The 23,693-nt window shown below is 38.5% G+C and overlaps 6 protein-coding genes across 15 annotated transcripts in view; 4 read left to right on the top strand and 2 right to left on the bottom strand.

Moving 5' to 3' along the window:
• Positions 1-272: 272 nt before the first annotated feature.
• LOC143907030 (lipid droplet-regulating VLDL assembly factor AUP1-like) lies at positions 273-2,192 on the top strand. Its single transcript, XM_077423515.1, has 3 exons — positions 273-533; positions 808-1,715; positions 1,843-2,192. The coding sequence occupies exons 1-3, from the start codon at positions 493-495 to the stop codon at positions 2,061-2,063; spliced, it is 1,170 nt and encodes a 389-aa protein (XP_077279641.1). The 5' UTR covers positions 273-492; the 3' UTR covers positions 2,064-2,192.
• Ssadh (succinic semialdehyde dehydrogenase) lies at positions 2,057-7,814 on the bottom strand. The gene is made up of 3 exons (XM_077423506.1): positions 7,704-7,814; positions 5,563-5,847; positions 2,057-5,209 (listed from the first exon to the last, which is right to left on the bottom strand). Exon 3 carries the CDS (start codon positions 5,179-5,181, stop codon positions 3,661-3,663), a length of 1,521 nt encoding a protein of 506 aa, XP_077279632.1. The 5' UTR covers positions 5,182-5,209; positions 5,563-5,847; positions 7,704-7,814; the 3' UTR covers positions 2,057-3,660.
• LOC143907031 (peptidyl-prolyl cis-trans isomerase E-like) lies at positions 5,767-7,708 on the top strand. Its single transcript, XM_077423517.1, has 4 exons — positions 5,767-5,907; positions 6,322-6,491; positions 6,797-7,156; positions 7,264-7,708. The coding sequence occupies exons 1-4, from the start codon at positions 5,874-5,876 to the stop codon at positions 7,579-7,581; spliced, it is 882 nt and encodes a 293-aa protein (XP_077279643.1). The 5' UTR covers positions 5,767-5,873; the 3' UTR covers positions 7,582-7,708.
• Positions 7,815-7,856: 42 nt separating the features above from the next.
• Dhrs4 (Dehydrogenase/reductase 4) lies at positions 7,857-9,538 on the top strand. Its single transcript, XM_077423518.1, has 5 exons — positions 7,857-8,059; positions 8,249-8,426; positions 8,580-8,804; positions 8,895-9,029; positions 9,153-9,538. Exons 1-5 carry the CDS (start codon positions 7,896-7,898, stop codon positions 9,321-9,323), a joined length of 873 nt encoding a protein of 290 aa, XP_077279644.1. The 5' UTR covers positions 7,857-7,895; the 3' UTR covers positions 9,324-9,538.
• Positions 9,539-10,647: 1,109 nt separating this feature from the next.
• LOC143907023 (BTB/POZ domain-containing protein 7) overlaps positions 10,648-23,693 on the top strand; it is a 52,710-nt gene continuing 39,664 nt past the window's right edge. For 5 of the 7 annotated variants that reach the window (XR_013259704.1, XM_077423498.1, XM_077423497.1 and 2 more), the window contains exons 1-9: positions 10,648-10,806; positions 11,859-12,116; positions 12,399-12,781; positions 12,933-13,483; positions 13,570-13,733; positions 13,811-14,195; positions 14,281-14,433; positions 14,520-14,676; positions 14,944-15,122. Coding sequence is in view for 6 of the 7 variants with exons in the window: in XM_077423498.1 (XP_077279624.1) it covers positions 11,878-12,116; positions 12,399-12,781; positions 12,933-13,483; positions 13,570-13,733; positions 13,811-14,195; positions 14,281-14,433; positions 14,520-14,676; positions 14,944-15,122 (2,211 nt within the window). In the remaining variant the exon portion in view is untranslated. Of the gene's footprint in view, positions 10,807-10,935; positions 11,058-11,858; positions 12,117-12,398; positions 12,782-12,932; positions 13,484-13,569; positions 13,734-13,810; positions 14,196-14,280; positions 14,434-14,519; positions 14,677-14,943; positions 15,123-23,693 lie in introns of those variants that run through there. The other 2 variants (XM_077423496.1, XM_077423494.1) reach the window with 2 other exon arrangements.
• Positions 15,523-22,731, bottom strand: LOC143907027 (uncharacterized). Of its 4 annotated transcripts, XM_077423508.1 has the most exons (4): positions 22,477-22,731; positions 18,614-18,674; positions 17,460-17,571; positions 15,523-17,279 (listed from the first exon to the last, which is right to left on the bottom strand). In XM_077423508.1, coding segments are annotated over exons 3-4 (1,239 nt in total). In that variant the 5' UTR covers positions 17,462-17,571; positions 18,614-18,674; positions 22,477-22,731; the 3' UTR covers positions 15,523-16,042. The 4 variants fall into 4 exon arrangements, with proteins under 4 accessions (XP_077279634.1, XP_077279633.1, XP_077279636.1 ...); XM_077423507.1 differs by lacking the exon at positions 18,614-18,674; XM_077423510.1 differs by lacking the exons at positions 18,614-18,674; positions 22,477-22,731 and adding an exon at positions 19,104-19,647.

Below are 23,693 nucleotides of genomic sequence, written 5' to 3'. Positions count from 1 at the left end.
AGCAGGAAAGCAGAAGCCAATCGGAACTCGCGTAAGCGTGGTAAGCAGAAGGGAGCGTCCCGTTTGACCGCACAGCCACTCACAGCCCCCGATGCCTGGAGTTTTCCCCTGAACCAACCAATCAGATATTTTTATTTTAAATCAATTGACGACGTAGTCAAGTCCCGCTCGTGGATAGTCGATAGCGCATCACTTGCGGAACGCATGAACGGAACGATGATATCACCCATGGTAGGAAAACGTGGACGAAAAAAATCCCTAGCGCTGTCACAAACGTAACTGCGGAACAGCTGATTGCTGAAAGTGGCGAAAAGGAAAACGGAAAATCTGATGCATCAATTGGGACTTGGGAGGTTACTGTGAAATATGTGAGAAAAAGGGTCAATCACGTCGCAGCCTGAACGGTACTTGACTTAACAGCTTGGATATTAACAAGAAAATACGAACAACGAGTACTATATCCTCAGATGTGACAGATGTTCGATGTAAGAAATGTCACAAATTGATATTCAGGATTTGTTTAACAAAAGCAGGTGAGATGCATCTTTTCTGCAAAAGGTCTTTTCGCAAAGAACCTCCGGACACAGCTATCGTTATTCAGTTACGTTATTTTCGTCGTAAACGTTGATTGAAAATCACAAGAGCATTGAGAGGTATTCTTATAAGTGAACAAATATTGTTCTTTATCATATGGCGTAATTCACCGTAAAAGATATTCAAAGAAAATAGAAAATGATTATTTTTTACTATAATTGTCGTCTAAAATTAGCGTATGATGTATTAAAGTTTGATCGATTATGAATTTAGGTTTCCCAGCGTTTGGGGCCTTCTACTCGTAGTCTTATATTCGCCAGTAGGATTTGTACTTGTGCTGCTGCGACTTTTGGTGGTGTTGCTGCTCTGGCTTCTAGCGTCGCTACTACCCGATTGCAATTCTCTTCGAGCATTCTTAAGTTACGGCATTAGAATCGCTTTTGGCATCGTAGTTAAGATCGATCCCGAGAGCGAGCCCAGAGACAAACAGTCGAGGATAATAATTGCTAATAATGCATCCGTTTTGGATCACTTTGCTCTACGTCGCGCGACGGAGACGGTAGTCCCCAGCGTTTGGGAGCTACCTACTGCCTTGAGTAACACGCTGGGATTACAAAAGATGAATATGAACAGCAAGGAGACGCTAATTGCAAACATAAAACAATTTCTTTCCACCTCGACGTACAGCGTGGCCGTGCAGCCCGAGTTCAGCACGACTAACAACCAGGTCGCTCTGTTGAAGTTCAATTCCTGGCCGTTTAGCATAGAAACATCTGTCCAGCCAGTCGCCATCAACGCGTCGAGATCAGAATTTGTACCTGTGCATCTTACCTCGTTGGCTTCAACCTGGTTGACAGAAGTATTTTGGTTTATGTTCGTGCCCTATACAGTTTTCACACTCAGGTACCTGAAAATCAGACGAAACTCCGACCACGAGATACTTGTGCGAGAAGTAGAGAAAGATATCGCGGATGCTCTGGGACTTCAGACATGTTCTCACACCGTATCGGACAAAACGGAGTATGAGAAGCGTTACCGCACGAGAATACTCAGTAGCGCGCGTCCCAACAGAAATACGCCAAACTCACAAGTCATACATAGTATAGAAATACAAAGGATGGCTCGTCAAGTCAGCGAAGTACTTCCATTGGTCCCACATAATGTGATTCTGCGAGATCTCAGTATGTATATATATATATACACTTGTCTAAATCTTGATTTAATTTTATTAATCTTACTGATTGCGTAGTGATTTTTTTGAAATACAGTAGCAGTTATTAAATCTGCTTTTCCATTTTTTTGTCGCAGTGAAAACTCGAAACGTTGACGTTACGATCGCCAATATTCTTGATGGCATAGTTACTTACACTCCAGAACCCAATCCGCCAGCTCAATCGTCCGTAACGTCCAGTGGATCTTCTGCAAAGGACAAGGTATTGGGCACTACTTCCTTCCAAGAGAAGAAAGCTAAAATGATAGAAGAAGCCAGAGAAAGGTATATTAAGAAACATGGACTGACAAATTGCTGACATTCTTACTACTGTTTTATTCTGGTTATAACACTGTCATTATAATAACATCTATATAACATGTTTTACTGTTCATGTATTATATTTACTATTACTTCATGTGAATACATCTTTATTTCTAAAATATGATCACACGTAATTGTACAAAAACCTATCCATTATAATCATAAGCAATATTTCGCGAAAAATCATTTTTCAAAATAATGCAATCATCAATTATGTATTATATAATACAGTTATCGATCATAACGGAATTACACGCTTGAGCAGCAGGGAGATAAAGACTTTTGTATCGAATTATCGATTATGTCATTGTAGATAAACAAAATGTCACAGGTACGCACCATACTTTTTTGACTGTACATACAAGAGCCAAAAAAAATTTATATTATTTTTATTGTGTGTGTAAAGAGATTTATATTTCACAATATATATTTAAGTTTTAATATATAATAAAATCATATGTATAATAAAATGATATAATATAATATGTATAATATAAAGATTATAATCTCACTTATATAATCTTTAAAAATCATAAACGAGAATAAATATTATAAATAAAAATTACATGTCTGTTAAATTGAACAATAAACGTAAATTTTTCTTTTTAATGGAACTTTAAATGAATTTCGACATATCATTTTGATACTTAATTACTAAGTTATTGACAATTGAGTCATAAAAGAATACGCCACAAAAAAGATTTATTAAAGAAGTAATGTAAGCGGAGAAAAGTATGGGATACCTATGTAACAGCCTATATAGACTTATAAAATCCATTTAATTATAATTACATAATTATATGATTTGTATATATCTATTATATATCTCATCTCATATTATTCGTATATACTGTCTAAAAAAATCTCCATCGAGTTCCTCTCGTAATTCCTAATATATATAATTACGATATATAATTAAAGCATATAATATCTAATATAATATCTATGGAAAAAATAGGTGAATGTAGGAAAAAGTGTATTCATGCTTCTCCTAAATATATCTTATATATTGTACTCCATTTATAAAGTTTGGAAGACTTGTTTTGTACCGTAATACGTGTTACATGTGATATAAAAAAATATATAATCTATAACACATAGGAAGAAGCAGATTAGTAAAATATAATACAAAAACAATACTTTTATACTATTATAATGAAATTATATATTGCACTCTAGAAACTTAATATTCTCACTGATATTCTTATTTAATATTAACACATACAATATATAACAAATTGTTAAGTATAAATTTTAATATAAATGTATATGATATATACAAATTAAAATAAAGCTGCTTGAGTTTAAAAAAAATAAAATAAAATTGTTTTTAATATTTATTATTACAAGAACTTATAATTAACTGTAATAAAGAGCATAAACTATTAAAAGCAAAATTAATAATAAAATTACATATAAATAATCATAGCCAAAAATTATAGTCTTGGAACACTATATGGAAGTTTTCTCTCATTATTATATATTATATTATTATTAAATTATATGGCCTATTATATATATATTGTCTGTTTTGATTTCTAGCAACTATTATTGAATAACAGTGACTGGTGTTCAAAATGCATTTTACGTAATTAGTATTTAAGATTGCCAACGCATACATATTTGATATCAAGAAAATCTTCAACCCCATGCTTAGAACCTTCCCTTCCTAAACCAGATTCTTTCACCCCACCGAAAGCGGCTTCCGCGCACGAAATTAATCCCTCGTTGGCACCTACCATACCGACTTCTAACTTGCGCGCAACTCTAAATATCTGTGATATGTCCTGCGAGAAGAAGTATCCAGCCAAACCAACGGGTGTATCATTGGCTTGTCTCAATACGTCTTCCTCGCTGGAAAACTTATTAATTACAGCTACGGGCCCAAAGATTTCTTTGTTGTAAATTTGCATGTCTTCAGTTATATTGGTTAATAGAGTAGGTGCATAAAACAATGGTCCGAGATCTGGTAATGGATTTCCGCCGCAATGTACCTTAGCACCTTTCCGAACTGCGTCCTTTACTAAACCGTCTACCATGTCCAATTGACTTTTCTTAATAAGCGGCCCGTGAGTGATACCCTCTTTACTACCATCTCCCAACTTGATATCTTTTTCAATTCTTGCCACAAATTTCTTAACAAACTCGTCGAAAATGTCAGCTTCTACGAAAAACCTGTTTGCCGAGACACACGTTTGACCAGTATTGCGAAATTTGCTGGCCATAGCGCTGTTTACAGCTAAATCTACATCCGCGGATTTGAATACGATATACGGTGCATTACCACCTAATTCAAGGCCAAGTCGTTTCACGGTCGAGGCGCACTGCTTATACAAGATCTTTCCTACAGCTGTGGAGCCGGTAAACGATAACACTCTTATCTTTGGATTTTCGCACAGCTCTTTGCCGACGGCAGCGGAATTTGTTATACTTGTGGTGAGTACGTTCAGGATCCCCGAGGGAAAGCCTGCCTGTTCCGCGAGGTCTGCCAGCGCTAGTGCCGTCAGCGGAGTGTCCTCGGACGGTTTAACGACGCACGTACAGCCAGCGGCAAGTGCGGCACCCGCTTTCCTGGTAATCATAGCATGTGGAAAGTTCCACGGTGTGATTAGGGCAGCTACGCCGACTGGTTGTCTCAATAAAAACAATTCTCTGTTCGACGCAGGAGCCTGCAGTACTTCTCCTCCTATTCTTCTAGCTTCCTCCGAAAACCACTCGACGAAAGAATTTCCATATTTAATTTCCGCTCGCGACTCGGCGAGGGATTTTCCGTTCTCTTTAGTTAAGATACGAGCCAGATCCTCGGAATGCTCGACCATTAGATTGTACCACTTTCTAAGCAAATCGCTTCTTTCCTTCGCCGTGGTTTTACCGAACGTCTCGAAAGCTTTGGCAGCGGCGTCGATGGCTACTCGAGTATCGGCAACATTCATATCGGGAACACGAGCAATAACGGTATTGTCGACTGGATTGCAAACGGAAAACGTCTGCTTGCCGCTGGCTCCTATCCAATTCCCATTGATATACGCATTATCCCTCAGGAGATGCATAGCTCTACAGCTCAAAGGCACATGATGCGACAGGCACCGTTGTAACAATCTTGTTCTAAGCATTCTTTTCGCACAAGTGACCAAACGTATCCTGTAAAGAATAGAGATCCGCAGTAGAAGAACAGTTACACGATAGAAATTAGAGATCTTCAACTGAAAGTATGTACAAATTATGTTGCACTGATTCTGATTTGAACTTTATTCACCCTTCTGTGATTTTCCTGTGTGATGATATATATATACGTCGAAACACGCTTATCAGTATAATCATTGTACATACGATTACGTCTCCCTACCATACTCGTGACACGAGTGCGAAACACGTTTACACAGTCGCAGATATATTTCTAATATCTAATCTGCCTCTGATTCTTAATCTGTTTTAAATTCTGAATCACACGTTTCTTTTATTTTAGGTATTTTAATAACGCTTCTAACGCTTACCTTTGACAGGTTATTAATGCGACGACAATACTGCGCGCTGGCTCTGATTTAGCGTCCGACCGGTCGAGCCGCGAGCGTTGTCAATTGAAAGCACGATTGACGGAACGAGCTTATGTAAGTGACGTCCTCTCGCTGTCGATCGCATCGCGCCTCGACTTATAAATCCTCGGCACTCTCGGCAGTAAACAGTGCCGTGACGCCGTGATTGTATTGTCGACGCGTCGGCGTCCCTCAGTCAACACGCTTGTTATCAGGCTGGCTCTTGTTTGTTGCGTTGAAATCGCACTGAGAAAAATAGAACGAAACTCGTCATGAGCAGCAATACGAAGCGGACCATCTACGTAGGCACGTACGAATTAATGGTCAAAAATATATTTTGATGCACCGAATAATGCACGCGACTTAACCTCAACTTCCAAACCAAACTCCGAATAATTTAACCGGCGATCGATTCAACCGGTATAATTGCTCACAGAAGAATCTCTGACCGTGTAATTCGTTGTCTCTGAGCTAAGTTTCTCTGTGTGTGTCAAGCAACAAAAAATTAATAATTCTGTTCAGAAAATGTTACTGACACGTTTGACTGTCCATTAAATTAATCAAAGTTTGGTCCGCAAACGTTTGAATGTATGCAAATTGCTATTATTTATTTGTATATTTGTATGTTTGAGGAATTACTTTTGCTATGATTATTACAAAGAAACATTGCGCGGCAAGCTATCGTTCGGATTAACGATTTGATTCCCATCTTGTTTTCAGGTGGTTTAGCCGAGGAGGTCGACGAGAAGGTGTTGCACGCAGCGTTTATACCTTTTGGAGAAATTGTCGACGTCCAAATACCATTAGACTATGAGTCTGAAAAGCACAGAGGATTTGCATTCATTGAATTTGAAACGGCGGAAGATGCAGCCGCGGCTATTGATAACATGGTACATTTGTAAAATGTTATTAATAACATTGGTAGATGATTTGACAGCAATCGAGAATTTTCTAGACTTTGTTGTAAACACGTTACTTGAAGAATCATTCATTGATAACGTCGACTCTCACAAGTCACTTTCAACTGAACGATTTAATTTTTAATTTAAAGGATACGGAAAGCTTTAATCCCCCTTTTGATATAAATCTGACTTTTTTCTTATCTAATCGTTGGCAACGCGTAAGAATCAAAGTGACACGTTGATTATGTTTGTAGCGTGATAATTTATCAAAATTAATCCACGTTGATTGACAGAACGACTCGGAATTGTTTGGCCGGACAATAAGGGTAAATATCGCTAAGCCGCAGAAGATAAAGGAAGGTTCGTCGAAACCGGTATGGGCGGACGACACTTGGCTGCAAGAACACGCGGGCGAGACATTGAAAAGTGACGACGGTACGAAGACAAATGACGTTGCGCAATCAAAGAAAGCAAAGCAGAATCCTCAGGTTTACTTTGACATAAGCATAGGAAAGCAAGAGTTGGGCAGAGTTATCATGATGTTACGAGCGGACATCGTACCGAAGACTGCAGAGAACTTTCGGGCGCTTTGTACGCACGAAAAGGGATACGGATATCAGGGCAGCATCCTTCACAGGATTATTCCAGATTTTGTATCCTTAAATATATCGTGTTCTTTTTATCCCGTTTAAAAACAGTATCTCGGATAGTTTTGTTTAGTTTTAACTCGAAGTAAAAATCCTTAGCGAAAATATCACAGATGTGCCAAGGAGGCGATTTTACGAATCACAATGGTACAGGTGGGAAGTCGATCTACGGCAATAAATTCGACGATGAGAATTTTGAATTGAAACACACCGGTCCGGGAACTCTATCGATGGCCAATTCCGGCCCGAATACAAACGGATCGCAATTTTTCATGTGTACAGCGAGAACGGATTGGCTGGATGGAAAACACGTTGTCTTCGGACATGTCCTCAGTGGATTAGATGTACTTAGAAAGGTTGAAAAATTTGGAACGAAATTAGGCACGCCGACACAAAAAGTCGTCATAACTGCCTGCGGAGAATTAGTATAATTATTTCTGTGTATATGTTTTGTAATAAATCGAAACTTGTAAAAAAAAGTCAGAATTTTTATATTTTAATAATTATATAAATCTTTAATTTCGTTAAGCAATAAAATTATACACATATATACCTGCATATTTAGAATATTCTTTTTCTCTTTGTCATATCACGCAGCTTAAAAAAAGGCACGTTACCCGAGTGTCAGAGCATACATCTATAGAGATAACGGCATACGAGTCCATGTCGTATATGTATATGTAATACAAATGTAATATTGCGAGATCAAAGATCAAAGTTTACCGTGATTCGCGTACGATGTGCAATGATGATTTGGCACAACGCTAAGTACATTTGTCTCACGTCTTTTACAATGCTGCGTACGACAGTCAACCAAAGTGTCCGGAAATTCGGTGCCAATGCGCCTTCCACGATAAAATGCAACCGACTGGAGGGAAAAGTCGCGATCGTGACTGCATCCACAGAGGGGTATTGTGAATATACTTAATATTTTTAACATTAATTTGAATGCGATATGTAAACATTCGTCCTGAGGAACTCGATCCTAAGGAATTTTTTCTCATTCGCTAATACGAAAATCAATTGTAACATAGTCGACGTCTACTTGATTGTTCGTGAATTCTGTAATCTTAGGTTATGATCTTTGAATCTTCACAGAATAGGCTTTTCCATAGCGAAACGTTTAGCGCAGGAAGGCGCTAAGGTGATGATCAGTAGCCGCAAAGAATCGAACGTGAAGCAGGCCGTGGAGAAACTCAAGTCCGAGGGTTTGCAAGTCGCTGGTACTGTCTGCCACGTAGGAAAAGCAGAGGACAGGAAAAATCTGTTTGAAAAAGTAAAAGAGATAACAACGAATCATTTTACTTTCTTTGGGAAAAGTTTACACATCCTCATTTTCATAACTTCTTCAATTATAGACTGTATCGTCGACTAATTTGTATTATTAACATGTCAAAGAAGCAAGTTACAAAGTTGTGAAAAATTACAGACCAAAACTGACTTTGGAGGCTTGGATATTTTGGTGTCTAACGCAGCTGTTAATCCAACAGTCGGCTCGGTATTGGATTGCTCTGAAGAAGTGTGGGATAAGATTTTCGACGTCAATGTCAAATGTACATTCCTGCTGATGAAGGAGTCCTTGCCGCTTCTTAAATGCAGCAAATCGCCTTCCATTATCGTTGTGTCTTCAATCGCCGGATACGTTCCTTTTAGCGTGAGTCAAATTAAAGATGCTTGGATTAATACCTCTTTTTTTTTCTATTAAACATGAAAATATATTAATGTCATTATCAACTTCTTCCAGTTACTGGGCGTATATTCAATTAGCAAAACTGCTTTATTGGGCCTGATTAAAGCTACTATGGTCGATCTTGCGAACGACGGGATCCGTATAAACGGCATCGCGCCGGGAATAATAAAGACTAAATTTTCGAAATCGGTATTTTTCTACACAATTATTTTAAAATTATGCGATTCTGTCAAAGTTGTATTAAACGAATATAAATTATTATATTTTTATGTATGTATTATAATCTCGTACATAAATTTATTACGTTTTTAGTTGTACGAGACGGAAGATGCGCACGAACTTTCCAAAATGCAAAGTGGCATGAGAAGACTCGGAATGCCGGACGAGATTGCAGGCGTAGCTGCATTTCTAGCGAGCAACGACGCTTCTTATATCACCGGCGAGACCATAATAGTGAGTGGTGGATCAAATGCAAGGCTCTAAATCACTTTACAATAAACATATCGTTTAATATATTGTGTATATATATGCGTGTGCATAAATGGAAATGTTTTTTTATGTAATTTTTCGAAAGATTATATATATATCTATAAGTTAAGTTTGGTGTACTTATATTAGTATACGTCGAAGAATTGTAAGAAATATTACGTGAAGAGAACGTAAAGTAAAAACTAAAGTTATATATTCATTATAAATAATTCGATTTGTTTTCCTCAACCTGTCAAAGCATTAGCATTGCGTGTGCATTTGTTTTATTTCAAATAAGTAACATACATAATGTAAATGTATGTTACTTTGAAATGAAACAAATGCACAATGTATATTCAGGATTACACAAATAATGTTGCACTTTACATATCTATAAATTTGCACCAACTTGGTGTACTTATTAGTATATCGTGGAGAAATTGCGAGAACAAAAGTATTTCGTGAAGAAAATGTAAAGTAAAAACCAACAAAGTTATACGTTCGTAAACAATTCGATTTATTTCCCTCATTCTTCTCGAAGCATAAGCATTGCGTGTGCATTTAAAGTATATAATGTAAAAAACGTGCATTCAGGATCATAAAAATGTTTTAAAAACATGAATTTGCGCCATATTCGCGGATCTCCTATTTCGCACGCAAATATTCGCGCATCATAATTTCATAATTGATTTTTGATTGCAAATTCATGTGTGTGTGTGTGTGTGTGTGTTGAGGCATTTAATTAAAGGTCGCTTTTTCTCTTGTCGACCTAACAGTCTATTGGCTGATACGGACTTCCGCGACGTCGCGGAGCCAAGCGGAAAGCCGCGCGCGATTGGCGCGTCACGTCCGGCCCAGAAAGAGATCGCCGTCGGAATGGAGCTCGTCGCGAGAACGCAAATAATTTTCCTCTCGCGAGTATCGCGCGAAACGTAAACGCGCGGGTTTCGATGCCATAATCGGGCAGTGTGTGGCGATCATTAAATAACCATCATTTCTGACATTTCTCGAGTGACGAGCGTCGTGCCGTGTCGTCATTCGTCATCGAGCGTCTCGCCGCGGCGATGCGCGACGCGCAATGACGTCCGCCGTGGGCGCCGTGCCGTCCTGACACTCCTGACCTGACGTCGCGGTCGCGTTTGACGCGAATCGCGCGGCGCGCGCGCGATCGATTCGTTCGATTCGAGCTCTCGAGCCGCCCGCCGCGCCGCGCGCGACCGAGCGAGATCTACACCTCTCTCTCTCCGCCTCCGCCACGCTTTTATTTACTCCGCTCCGCGCACACGCATACCCGCGCGCGCGCGCGCGCGCACGCACGAGAGACGCTGGACACGCTCGCGGCCTCGCGCTCGCTCTCTCGGACTCTCTCCCTCCCGTGGAATTGATAAACATGGCTGTCGTGCTTTGTGATGATTATCAGCGCGAGTTTGTGCGGCCGAGTGTCGCGCCGAGTGACCGCGAGTAATATGGATGAGGGACGCCAGTCCCGGAGACCCAGGTAACGACGACGCCGAGAGCACTGCGTCCCTCCCTCGCTCTTTCCCTCCCCCCGTACTTCCTCCGCCGTCGTCGTCGTCGAGCGAGAATCCGTGGATTCCCCGCTCGACGGCGGGTGTTGTTGTTTTGCAAGTACGCGACTCGCCATCGCTCACCCCGTTCGCGCGACCCTCGACCTGTATCGCGAGCGTTTCCTATTTTTCGTTTCCTCCCTCCCTCCCTCTCCTCCCCTGCTCCCCTGCGAACGCGAAGGTGAGTGAACCTGCTGCTCGCGCGTCACGCGCATATCGCTTGGCTGCACGGCCCGTCACGCGTTATTTGCGCTCGCACGGCCTGACACCGTCGTGCCTCATTAGACGGGGAAGCTCTCTGTCGAGGAAACGTGCGCGTCTCGTGGCGCCGATCCCCGCGATCGTCGCTGGATCTCCGAGCTGTCGCGTAGCGTTACCTCCCGGGGAACGCTCGTCGGGATCTGTCGCTATGCACTCTCGATATACGTCAAATCTCGTCGACTCGGAGCTCTGGAGCTCCGTTTGCACGTCACTTGCGTATATCCATGCTGTCTCAACCACGCAAGCACCATTTGTACATACATTCAAATCAGAGTCGGAGCAAAATCGGCAAATTGAAATGTGTTTTAACGTCAGTACTTTGACGTGTTTTCTAACGTAGCCACAATTTGCTTGAACTAAAATGTCCCGCTTGCATAAACATGGGTCTCACATTTGTAATCTTAAGTAAAACGTTTGGGTAGGCAAATGCAAACATGGTTTTGAAATGGGGATAAATATTTAGCGACTAACGCCATATCTGTATCCAATTTCATGACTAGATAGCTGTTTATTAGAGAAGAAGGTATAATTATATGTAGACAGTTATGAGAGATATGCGACAAGCTATAAATAAGACATTGATATTAATATATGTCACGCATAGATTATTTATCTTTGCATTTTTCTCCAACCTAATTTTGCTCTAAAATCTTATATATTGTTACGTTGAATTGTCCATAAATGTTTAACCGGTAATATATGCTCCACTTATTTGTTTTAGGCTGTCGTCTGGGTGAGCAATGAATGTACTTCGTATTTTGACACCGTGTGTGTTACAACGCAGACGCATAAGGGGTATAGATAATACTGATAAAAGGGACTCCTGGTTCACGAGAAGACAGCTTGGAGATGCCTCTCACATGACACATAGAATGGGTGCTTCTGCATCATCAAGCATCACCAGTGTAGGTGGAGATTCGGTCCAAGCAGCCAGACTTTCGGCGTCAAGTAGTCCGGAACAACATGGCATTGCAGTTAGGTACATATTAATGTTTTATACAATTTGCAATATTCGTAATGTAATCTTGCTTAGCGTTTAAGTTTTTAAATAATAAAAGAAATATTTAGTTCGTGTTTTACAAAGCGCGTAAATCTTTGAACAATGACTATCTTCAAGAGTATTGTCTCAAATAAGAAATGCAGAGAAATAATGAGTTTAAACGGTAAAAGTAATATGCTGTATCATATTTTATAATATATAAGTAGATAATGATTCATAGATGAGAGTTATAGATTTGACCGCACATCAAACTTTCTATAGTTGTTTATTCATGTATAGAGAGAAAAAGAAGAAGATGACAGGATTTGCGACGCTGCGTAAGAAATTTATTAGGAGACGCCGCTCCTCTAAAGCGTGTGATCATGGTAGAATTATTAGAGACCTGGTGTCCACGTGGAGTCACTTGGAAGCGACCGCTTTGCTTGAAGAGTATGAGGCGTTAGCTGCGTTGAAAGATCTTCATGTTCAAGCCGAATTAGCCAGACCGCCAGCTGCTACTTTTAAACAAGATCTGTCGATGTTATATGATTACAAACATTGCTCCGATGTGGATCTTGTATATAGAGGAGCGTGTTTTCCCGTTCATAGAGCCGTGCTTTCCGCCAGATGCCCATACTTTAGGGATTTGTTGGCTGGTTGTCCTGGTATATATTTTTTAACGATATTTTACATTCTCTTTATAAAGCAATAAAAAATTTTCATGGCACGTTTCCTTTTATAATTTGAAAATTAATATTAAACGAGATGCTGTTACATTGTTCACGCGTTATATGTATATTTCATAAAAAATTGCAGGATATGGTGCTAGAATATGTTTGGAGCTACGGACTCCGCATCTCGAGGTGCAGATGTTCTCAGCGTTATTGCGATATCTTTACACTGGTGATATTTGTCCGCGCGATGCGACTTTGGAAGCGAACCTACTCCGGCGACTCGGAGAAGAGTTCGGAACTCCAAATCCACTGGAGCATGATCTCAGATATTTGCTGGATACCGGTGATTATGCGGACGCCGCTCTCGTATTCACATCGGACAGTGATTATCAAAGACCGGATAGTGGAAGTTCGGAGTACGGATTTCGCCCCAAATTAGAGCTGCCATGTCACAAAGCGATACTTTCCGCAAGATCTCCTTTCTTCAGAAATTTAATACAAAGACGGACCAGATCGGGCGAGGATCATACGGAAAGGGCGCTTCACATACCTACTAGAATAGTGTTGGACGAAAGCGTGATACCTAAACGATATGCCAGAGTATTGCTACATGCTGTGTATCTAGATACTGTTGACTTGTCATTGATACTGAGAGGAAGCGGTTGTGGAAATAGTGCTGGTAGTTTGGGAGAGGTAAGAAAATCTTAACATAGAAATATTCCGTACATTACGTGATATACGTTAATTTTATACGTTAATACTTTTGTTTAAATTTACAGGTTCAAGCTCTGACACATACGGGCCGAATGCGACCAAGCCCATTAGAGGAAGCGATGGAATTGTATCAGATTGGACGGTTTCTCGAGCTTGATATATTATCGCAAGGCTGCGAGGATCTTATTTTAGAGTATCTCACCTTGGAATCACTACCGACTGTTCTCAAGTAAATCTGATTGATAATAGATCTTTTACAACCATTAGAAATTAGATTGTTACTAAAAAAATTTCCATTACGTACAGATGGGGCAGTCAACCTCATGGATCAGCATGGGTGCACAGACAAGCGTTGCATTACTTAAGGGAGGAATTTCAGCCAATTGCTTCGTCCTCGATTCTTCATCAGTTAGATCACGCCCACTTAGCGAATGTTTTACAGAGCCATTTTTTACAAGCGAGCGAACTTGAAGTACTGCAGGCAGTGCTCAAGTGGGGCGAACACGAATTAGTACGTCGAATGGAGGATCGGGAACCTAATTTGCTTAGCCATACTGTGCACTCGGTGACGAGAAAGGGTATTAAGAAACGAGATCTCAGCGACATCGAATTGCGGGAAATACTAAGTGAACTTTTGCCGCTTGTCAGAATAGATCATATATTGCCGCCGAATAGCGAAGCATTAGCACAGGTATATTTCTCACAAAACATTTTTAAATTATTTAAAAGTAAATATATTTTTCGTTAATATATATCTTTTTATATTGATAATATAGGCTATTAGGAGAGGACTGGTTTCAACCCCACCAAGTCACATGATAGGAGACGAAAGAGATAATTTGAGGGTGAATGCTTGGATAAGAGGCGGAAAGAAGAATGGATTTTTTGTGCGACCAAGGCTATTCATGCCGTATTACGAAGAAATCAAGGTGATGATATATATAATACATGGTTTTCAAAACCAGAAACATATTAATAACGATGGAATATACTAACTATGTTTATTCGATATTAGTCTTTGGTGGAAGAACAAATGATTCAGGAAGCTGACCTAGTGAGATTACGAAGACCACGATACGTAGCGGATATACCAGATGCGCTGTACATGGTTGAGGAGAAACCGAGAGCTATGGGTACCGCTGGTGTTGATGTTCTTGCAGCTGCATTTCCAGGTATTGCAACATTAAATTATTATTTATTTTATAAACCTAAAACTGATATTGTAAACTTAACTTTTATATATATCCATGCAATTCGACATAAAAATACAGACAACCTTATAATAAAAAAGTGAGAATGCTCCAATATAATAAATTCAATATAAACTTTTAATATCAATCAATCAAATAGTGGATGGAAAATTGATAAAAGGAAAAATAATAGATAGGGTTAACTTATAATTGATGTAAAATAAAAGGTCTAATTCGATTGTGTTACAGTACCAGACTCTGCAACAATGGCCGCAATGCTGAAACGAGAGCAGAAATTGAAACAATCGCCCAGTTGTCAACGAGCTATAAGTTTGCCGCTTTCTTCGCGACACGAAATTAACCGGCAAGTGCGACTGCGCGTTGTCAGAGAGTTTAACTTACCCGATACTGTGGCCGATCTTCTCGAAGTAAGTATTTTCTATGTTACTGCTTGCTTCTATAATAAATAGTTTGCAATTTATATATAAATAACAATAATAGTAATAAAACGTGCATAATAATACATCCGCGTTGCATGAGTAAATTGAGACCAGGAAAAATCAATATGAAAATACGAAACGGGAGATAAGAGATTTCTGAGAAGATTAAACCATAATGTAGCGTTTCTTTTATTAATCTCGAGTGCCGTGTGCGTGATCCGTAAATGTTGTTGCGAATGAGTGCCATAAAACCTTAAAAACGTATACCACAGCATAACATTCTGAAATATCTTCAAGAAGAATTTAAATACATTCGTACGAAGTTAAATACATTTCACAGATAATTATTTTGTGGTTGAGTAAACTGTGAATAAAGACAGATAATGACTGTTTCTCATTGTACACATATTCTAAATTTTTATTTATTAATAATCATGTACATATGAAGCACTACTTTATAATTTACAATATTTACATAAGCGTCATTAATTTCTATATTTTTATATTAAAACCTACTTGTTTTTATGATACGTTTTTTTGCGACTTAAAAAATGTTATATCTAAAATATCATTAAAAATATCAGTCGCATTTTTTAGCATTGTGACGGATAAATTGCACATTGTGTGTTAATATTTCTATAAAAAATCTAGCAAAAAATTATTGACTTAGTAAAATTAATTGCCCTTCGTTAGCTTTGGTCCTTATTTTTATTATATAATATTATCTAGTGTATTTTTTTTATCTTGTCTTATTATATTGTATAATATTGTCTGGAAACTTTTATCACATGTTTACATATAATTTTAGCGCGATCCTATGAATATTTTTTTTACAGTAATTATTCTTATACCAAGATAAGACTTTTTTCTAAAAAAATTATTTGTTACGGACACAATTTTGCGTCTAATCAATTCACGAGCCATCCCTTCTGATCGAATATAGATAAAATGTGCAACATCTTCTGTTTATAATTATCATCATCGATCCCACCTGTGAAAACTAATTCATTCGCCGTTTCGGTTGCCGTTTGTGAAACGGAGCCACGCGCCGCTTGTATCACTTGCACCATCATGATGCACTGGCTAAATTTGACGGGCGCACACTGATTCAATTGCTCCATAAATTGGCCCCTGGGAAACGCGTTTGTGTCTACATTCAGCGATTTTAAGCTCTCGATGAAAGAATCGTAATAAAAGTCAATCATGTCATCAAGATGATTGTCGAGTATCTCCTTCCGGGAACTCGATATGAGGAAAAATATGAGGTCGTTTACACCGTAGTTGTAGGTCGTCAATTGGAAGTCCACAATTTTCATATTGATCGGCCTGCCCGACTCGTCGTATTTGAACATCATGTTATTTACCCAGAAATCACCGTGCACCAGTGTCGCCCAAGGTTCTTCCGGCGTTATGTCATCCTTAAGTCCGTATTCGAGCGTCTTCTCGATTCTATCCAGATAAACATTCGCTTCTTTCATACTTTTATAATCGTTGTGCGCTTTCTGTACCATATCTAAGGCGCCGTTCATCGCAGCCTCGGTCAGGGGGTACCCTAGACAGGGTAGCACGGTTTTCTCGAAGAATTCGGGTTTCTTGAGCTTCAGACCGATCGTTATGGCGTGCAGCTTAGCTAAATGGGCGATCGCAAAGTCCATGTGCTCCTTGTCCAGACCCGCAATACGGTCTTGCGTCGTATAATCGTGACTCTTGAGATTTTCTAAGACGATGGCGGCCTGCTCATCGAAACACTGCGGATCTCGTAAGCCTAATCTGCCGCCTAAAAATTGCGGCACGATGACGCTTAGAGCTTCCCGAGGGATTCCGTTTTTGTTCTGCAACTTTAAAAATTCAGGTGCCACCATGCTATAAAATTCCAGTTCCTTCTTGAACGTTAGCGGACTGTCGAACAAATCTAGCAAGTACGCCGATTTTGGTGGTAGTTTCACAACCACGTTTAGAATTCTCTTCTTATCATTCTGTTCGACGTTGATAGTGACGGCCAGTATTACGCTACCGAAGTTCTCTCCCGGATCTGTTAAATGCTTCCATTCCACATCGTGTATTCGAAAATTGGGGCCACACGTTTGCATTAACAATGCATCCAGATTTTTAACAGGGAGCGTGTCGAGCGATGATTGCGTTTTCCTAACAGAAGAAAGCCTCATATTACAGAGTTATTATTTCAAAGAGTTGTTATTTCAATACTAAAACGTATAATTATTAGCGTATAATTATATTGTCTGACTATAATATTGTGCGATTGTATATAGTCATATAAAAATATAGATTATATGAAATTATTATGAAATTAAGTAATTGACATACATTTTGTACTGTATTTGCTATGTAGAAGTTCTTGGAAACTGGGATTAAGTCTTCTTTTACGTAGATTGGATGTTGTTTAGTCGTCAATATCATATATCTTGGGACTCTTAGGCTGTAAAATAAATTTCTTTTAAACTAAAACTCAGAAATAATTAAGATAAGTGATACAATTATTTATTTCAGTCAATCTCGATTTAATCCACTAAAATTCGGTAATTTTTATATTATGTTATTAAAACTCTTTAATTAGACCGCTTGAATTTAATTGAACGTTTTTACGTGACAAAAATTATACAAAATGTAAGCAAATTATAGCTACAAGCTTTATAGGATTGATAGAATTTACTGAAAAAAACATATTAATATATATTTGGAGAAATTGGATTTAGTTATTTAATAATTGTAAGATACTTTATTCTAAGACTTTATTCTAATACATTGCGAGTACATAAATCCGTCTTATCGCTCGACGGCCGGTAGACGACTGACTGTACGACCGTACCTCGACAGGCCCGCTATGCCCACAATACGTCGCGAGTAACGCGGTTGAGGCACGTCGCCCGCGTATTTTGATCACGCGAGAGCGCTCTCGATGTTTCTAGATACTTTAGATCCCACATAATTTAATTTGATAGCTTGATTAATTCAGATTTATCAAATATACATCGAATTAATACCTCTGACTAATCATAGAATTGATATTTCCACATGCAGCACGGTATTAGCGACTACTAGATAATTTTGGGGAAGGGACACGTGTTACGGATCATGAACCGTTATGGGTCATACATTATTTTAATTTACTCAAAATGCAAATTGAAATAATGACTGTTCCAATCCGGATTTTGTGCCGGAGTGGATTTGTATCAAAACAAGTAGTCAATATATGGAATTCGATTTCGATTTAATAACCCCATGTCCAAATGATGTCCCATTTTTAATAAGAAAATTACAGATTTATTGAAAGAGACTTTCAAATGAGTAGCCATAATTTTGAGTATTTGTTACGATAAAGAATTAATTTAGAAATTAATTTACACAAATTGAAAAATTATAAGAATAATTATAACTTTCGGCTACATGATGAGATTAATTTTTTTATTTTTTTCCCAATAAATTCTATCGATTCTAAAGAGATTGTACAGTTTACTTACAGCTTTGTAAAACTTTAAGTGTTATTGAGCACGCAGATATCTATCTTCGTAGCACCAATTTCTGTTTGAAAGGATAAAAGATCACCTTATCATTACTGGATACGATTATCTTCGCGTTCTATCTTCGATATATAAAGCTGCACATGCATTTTCTACTGCCTAACGTTCGCTCGCGTATATGTTCTAGCATTAACTGTCATTACGTTGTGAAGAGTCGCTATTTTATATCATAGTAGGGAGAGAACTGTCGGGGTAGGTTCCTTGCCGGCTATGACTCGTTCGTGCAAATTCAATTCGTAGATAAGCCAGTAAGTTTTCCTTATCGCTGCTCCGTAAAATGCACTTTGGATTGCAACGGGCATCGGGGAAACAAGATCATACGTTCATAACGGCTCGGATTTTGTCACGAATAATATGACGTGGCACTCGATACGCGATTGCCGTGAACTCAGAACAGCAGAACGCGAACGTCACATTATTTTTCACTTACATGGATGCAGGTGCATCGACAGAAACTCGGATGGGCCTTTCTGGCTGGATTAATCGTGAATCGCGGCCAAAGAGCGTACAACCTATTTATAGTGAACTCGCGAAACACGCACGAGAAACTTTGAGCGTTAAGACAAATGTTGCAGAAACGATGTCAGCGAGTTCGTCCATGACTAAATTATCCCCCAAAGTGCCATGCGTAAAGTTTTTTACGATTAGCAACTGCAACTTTGTTAATGTCACGCTGCCTGCTCACGCCATTGCAATACGTTTAGAGCCGCGTTTTCTATCGCGTAGATAACGCTTCGTTTTTTTTTCCCCGATAAAATTAGCGACTAACGTAAACGTCGAAAGATAATAGTCGTCCAGACTTTTATAGCTCGTCGTATTGAGACATTCAATTAACTCGGTGCCCTGTATAATTGCTCGAGTGACTTCGTGATGACTGTGACGACACACTTACGGGCGCAAGCCAACGTTAGCAAGCGACGTTTTATTTCTGGTAATAGCACAAATTTATTTTCGGAAATTGTTACGCGAATAAAGATCTCTACTTCAATTTATTTATTCATTTAGTATCTAAAGTGTTAGGTTACATTTTTATTATTCAAAACATTTTCCCGAATTATTGGTATATATATGTATTATGTAAAAATATGATTTAATATCTCGGAGAAAAAAATGAATAATTAATAAAAATAAACGCATGTATAAAAACAAACGTGTGATCAATATGTATCGAAGTGTATAAATAGTTGTATATAGTTATCATCGTATGATTAACGTTAGGATCGTCAGCTTTTTATATCTTTTCTGAAATATATCTATATCTGATCAATATTGAAGGTATTGAAAATTTGAACGTCAAAAATCACTCGGAATATCCATGACCTACATCCTTATATTTGCGGAGATCCATCAATTCAACGTATTTTCGCGTATAATCGCCGTATGCCAATGGGGTACTCTCTTCTCTGGTTTATTATTCATAGTAAATAATAGTAAATAAATTCGTAGTAAATGATCAAAGTAAATAACAAGCTAAGAATAAAAAGTTATTATAGGAAAATCCCCTTCGATATTAAACTGACCGATTTAGCAATAATAAGTTATTGGACGGCAATTGCAATCTTCGAAGAAGTTGAATGATATTGATTAAAAAAAAATGACGACAAAAAAAGATGCGGAAAACTGAAGACAACGCGTGTCTCTTTTTTTTCTGCACGTTATTATGTCATGATCGGTCAATAATCACATAATGCGTGTGTCGTATTGGCGATGATTATTTCTCGCTAATAGGCTTAATCACGCTTCCACGCGTATGCAAATGTGTCCTTAGCACGGAAGATGCAGCGTGTTCCGTAAGATTAGGTATCTTCCAGGTTCTCATCCCACGAAAGCCGCATTGACGAATTAATATTTACTCCTAGATATATAGCATAGTGTTATTTAACTTTACGCACGCTCCAGATTTCTCACACTTTCTTCCATCCTCGAGTTCTTTGGCTAAATCGGGATTCTTAGTGAAAATTTCGTTGCATCGCGATCTCCTTCGATATCGTTTCAACGCTCACCGTGAAATATCTTTGTAACTCAAGGTAGCTCAAATTAAAATTTTTAAAATTTCAATAAATCAAAATAATAAAACATGATATCCAAATATCACTCTCGACTTGCAAATATAAATGATGCATATCTATGTATAACGCTAGATATAACTTCCCAGATATAACTGCAGGCAACAATATTATTCTTCAAGTGACAACCGACTTTGGCACACAATTTTTCTTGAAAACAATTAATACGTCGGATTACTATTCGAACCGAGACAAAACAAGAAAGAAAAATTATCGATGTCTGTTCGCGATATTGCTTACCCCTTCTGCTATTAATCGATTTGATTGTTGCATCACTATTGTATGCGCATAAATGACTACGTGATCGAGATGACACAATCGTGGTCGTAACAATATAAGCAGGTGTCGCGAATTAATTCAAATCGCAAGAAGGACTTGCATGCCAGACACGATCTCCAGCAGCTGCGCACACAGCGAAGTTTACGGCTCATAGAACTCGGAAGTAATATGGTTATTTTTCCGCGTGAAGCTTAAGGTTGTATTGTAAACATACGCGGGAAGAATTGATACGCTTACTCGTGTCAAAGAGTTTTAAGAATCTCTCGAGCTATTAAGTGATTCTATTCGAAAACTTATAGCTGTGTATGACGTATATTAAACTATTTACGCACGACAGAATTATTAATCAGCATTAAGATTCTTCTCGAGGTAGAAGATATTTCTTGTGTTCAACGTGCTCGTTATGCAAAACAATGATTCCAAAACAAGGAAGTCCGTTTGATTTTTTGTTTTTCTCTCAAAAGCGGCCGAACCGCAATTGGGTTCTCAAGTAAAATTTTTTATTAAGCGGTATCCATAATTAATGTAGAGAATTTAAGCCGATTTTTAGTACTTTTTGAATTTAAAAAAAAACCCAAATTTGAGAAAGTTATAGTTTTCTAAAGTTTCTTTGATGACGGCAACTTCAAAAGATTTCGCAACAACATTATGACGTCACGCACATTTTCGTGTACTATATTTTCTTCAATTTTGAAGATATTGCAAAAATTCAAAAAGTTTACAAAGAAAGTATGCCATGATCTATCAAAATATACTGTTAGGTAAAAGTCGGTTGAAGACCGAATTAGGTGGGGATTGGATTTTACATTGAGCACGATAAACACGTTCGTAAATGAAGTTTGAAACGTATATTTCATATTAAAATCACATCTGTATTCACTACTCATACGCGCGCTAGCCGTTCGCCAATTCTTATCGTTCGAGCACAGTTCTGCCCTTTTTCAGCTGCCCGATATCACTATCAATATTATATAATCACTTTTGCGTTGCATAAACGAATAGCTAGATAAATATCTCGCAGTCTCAAATGTTATAGATCTATTTTAGGGGCAAAATAAACGAGAGGAAAATCGGGATTTTCGCACGTTACGTAACACGTCTTAGGGGTACCGGCGTTTATTTCGAGTGACAATTAAATTTTTTGCCGCGTTACAAAATCGCTGAAAAACATCCATCCAGATGTCGCGTTTAACACGACTGGGAGTTTCTGCGCGGTTTGACACACCGATATATTAATTATAATCCATGTTCGTTAAATTCGACGCTTTTGGGGGTGAGCGTAAAAGTTTACGCGCCAATCGTGTATCATTTTATTTAAGAGCCCTCATTTCGAGCCCCCGGTCGGAATAAACGATAGGAAAAAGTTTTATTATTACATAATCGCGTATATTAACATTCACATTCGGTCTATAGATTACGCATTTTGCATATGTTACTATTAATGAGCACGCCATTTACCTTAACACCGATAGAGCGAGACGCAATCAGAGCACATTCACCAAGAATGCGATGTCATCGGCGCGGCGTGACGTACGTTGATGAATTCGTAACACGTGTGTAACCCGAAGCGTATAAGCTAGACGTCAAACTCTTGTTTCTGTTTTCCTCCGTTTTTTGCAGCGTGCTGCCTCGTGCACCGCCGCGCGGTGGCGTGTAGATTTTGCACAGCACTTTGTCAGCGCAATTCGCGACTGACGTCGCGAGGAGACGCTGGTCGCTGTTAAACTTTGCCTCTTATTTCTCCCCCTTTTTCCGCGCCGTAGTTCGCATTATCTGCGTTTGCTAACGAGTAACGCGGCATTAGACGCGCGATAGAGACAACGAGCGCCAGTGAGATGATACGTGACGCGAGATGCGCATTTTGTCTCAATGCAATGAGATGCAAACATTGCAAGCGAGTCCTCGAGAGATATCCTTATCCTTCCTCTTCGTGAAACTGCGATTTTTCAAACAGCCACGATGTCAAGATTTATCAATGTCCACGGTCATATGTTGATAGCTTTATCAAGATGCTTAATCTACAAAAATAATTCGGTGGATTAATATATGAATTTATATTGTGAAAACAATTTTTTTTTCCGCTAGATTAATTTCAAATATATTTCTTTCCGTCGCTTTTTATTTTTTACCGGCAAAAATAAAAACTCATCCTGCATTTTTTACAAAAATAGAAATTGATTTTTTCATGAAAAGAATTTCTGTCAATTTTTTTTTTTAAGGCTTTCAAGTGACTTCAAGACGACGGAACAAAACACTTCGTTAAATGCCATGTTGACTAAACGCTATGTTGACATTGAAGATCGTAGTTATGTAACTCGTAAAATTTCTTTCGTTATCGATAGATTATTTCTTAATGATACTGAACACTTACGATCTGTATTGTTATACATTATTTATATTTACGTAACGCGAACGCGTAGCGGTGTAGCCGATGACTTTCGATATCGCGTACTTAAATTAGCGAAAACCACGAGCGTTATCAGGCTCGAACGATGAAACGGTGTGTGCAATCGATGAAAATAGAAAAAAACATAGATATACATGCAAATGGAAAAAACATAGATACAGGGAACAGACATACGGAGAAGGAATATACCGCAATATGTTTTATTTTTGTTTCTTATTGTTTTATTCCTTTTATTCGTAAAATGTTTATAGTGGCGAAGCAACGCTTT

The sequence above is a fragment of the Temnothorax americanus genome, unplaced genomic scaffold (genome assembly GCF_048541705.1).
Source record: "Temnothorax americanus isolate GAGA-0224 unplaced genomic scaffold, ASM4854170v1 Scaffold8, whole genome shotgun sequence".
NCBI lineage: Eukaryota > Metazoa > Arthropoda > Insecta > Hymenoptera > Formicidae > Temnothorax > Temnothorax americanus.
Note: the sequence above shows the minus strand (reverse complement) of the source record. Positions and strands in the feature narration are given on the sequence as shown.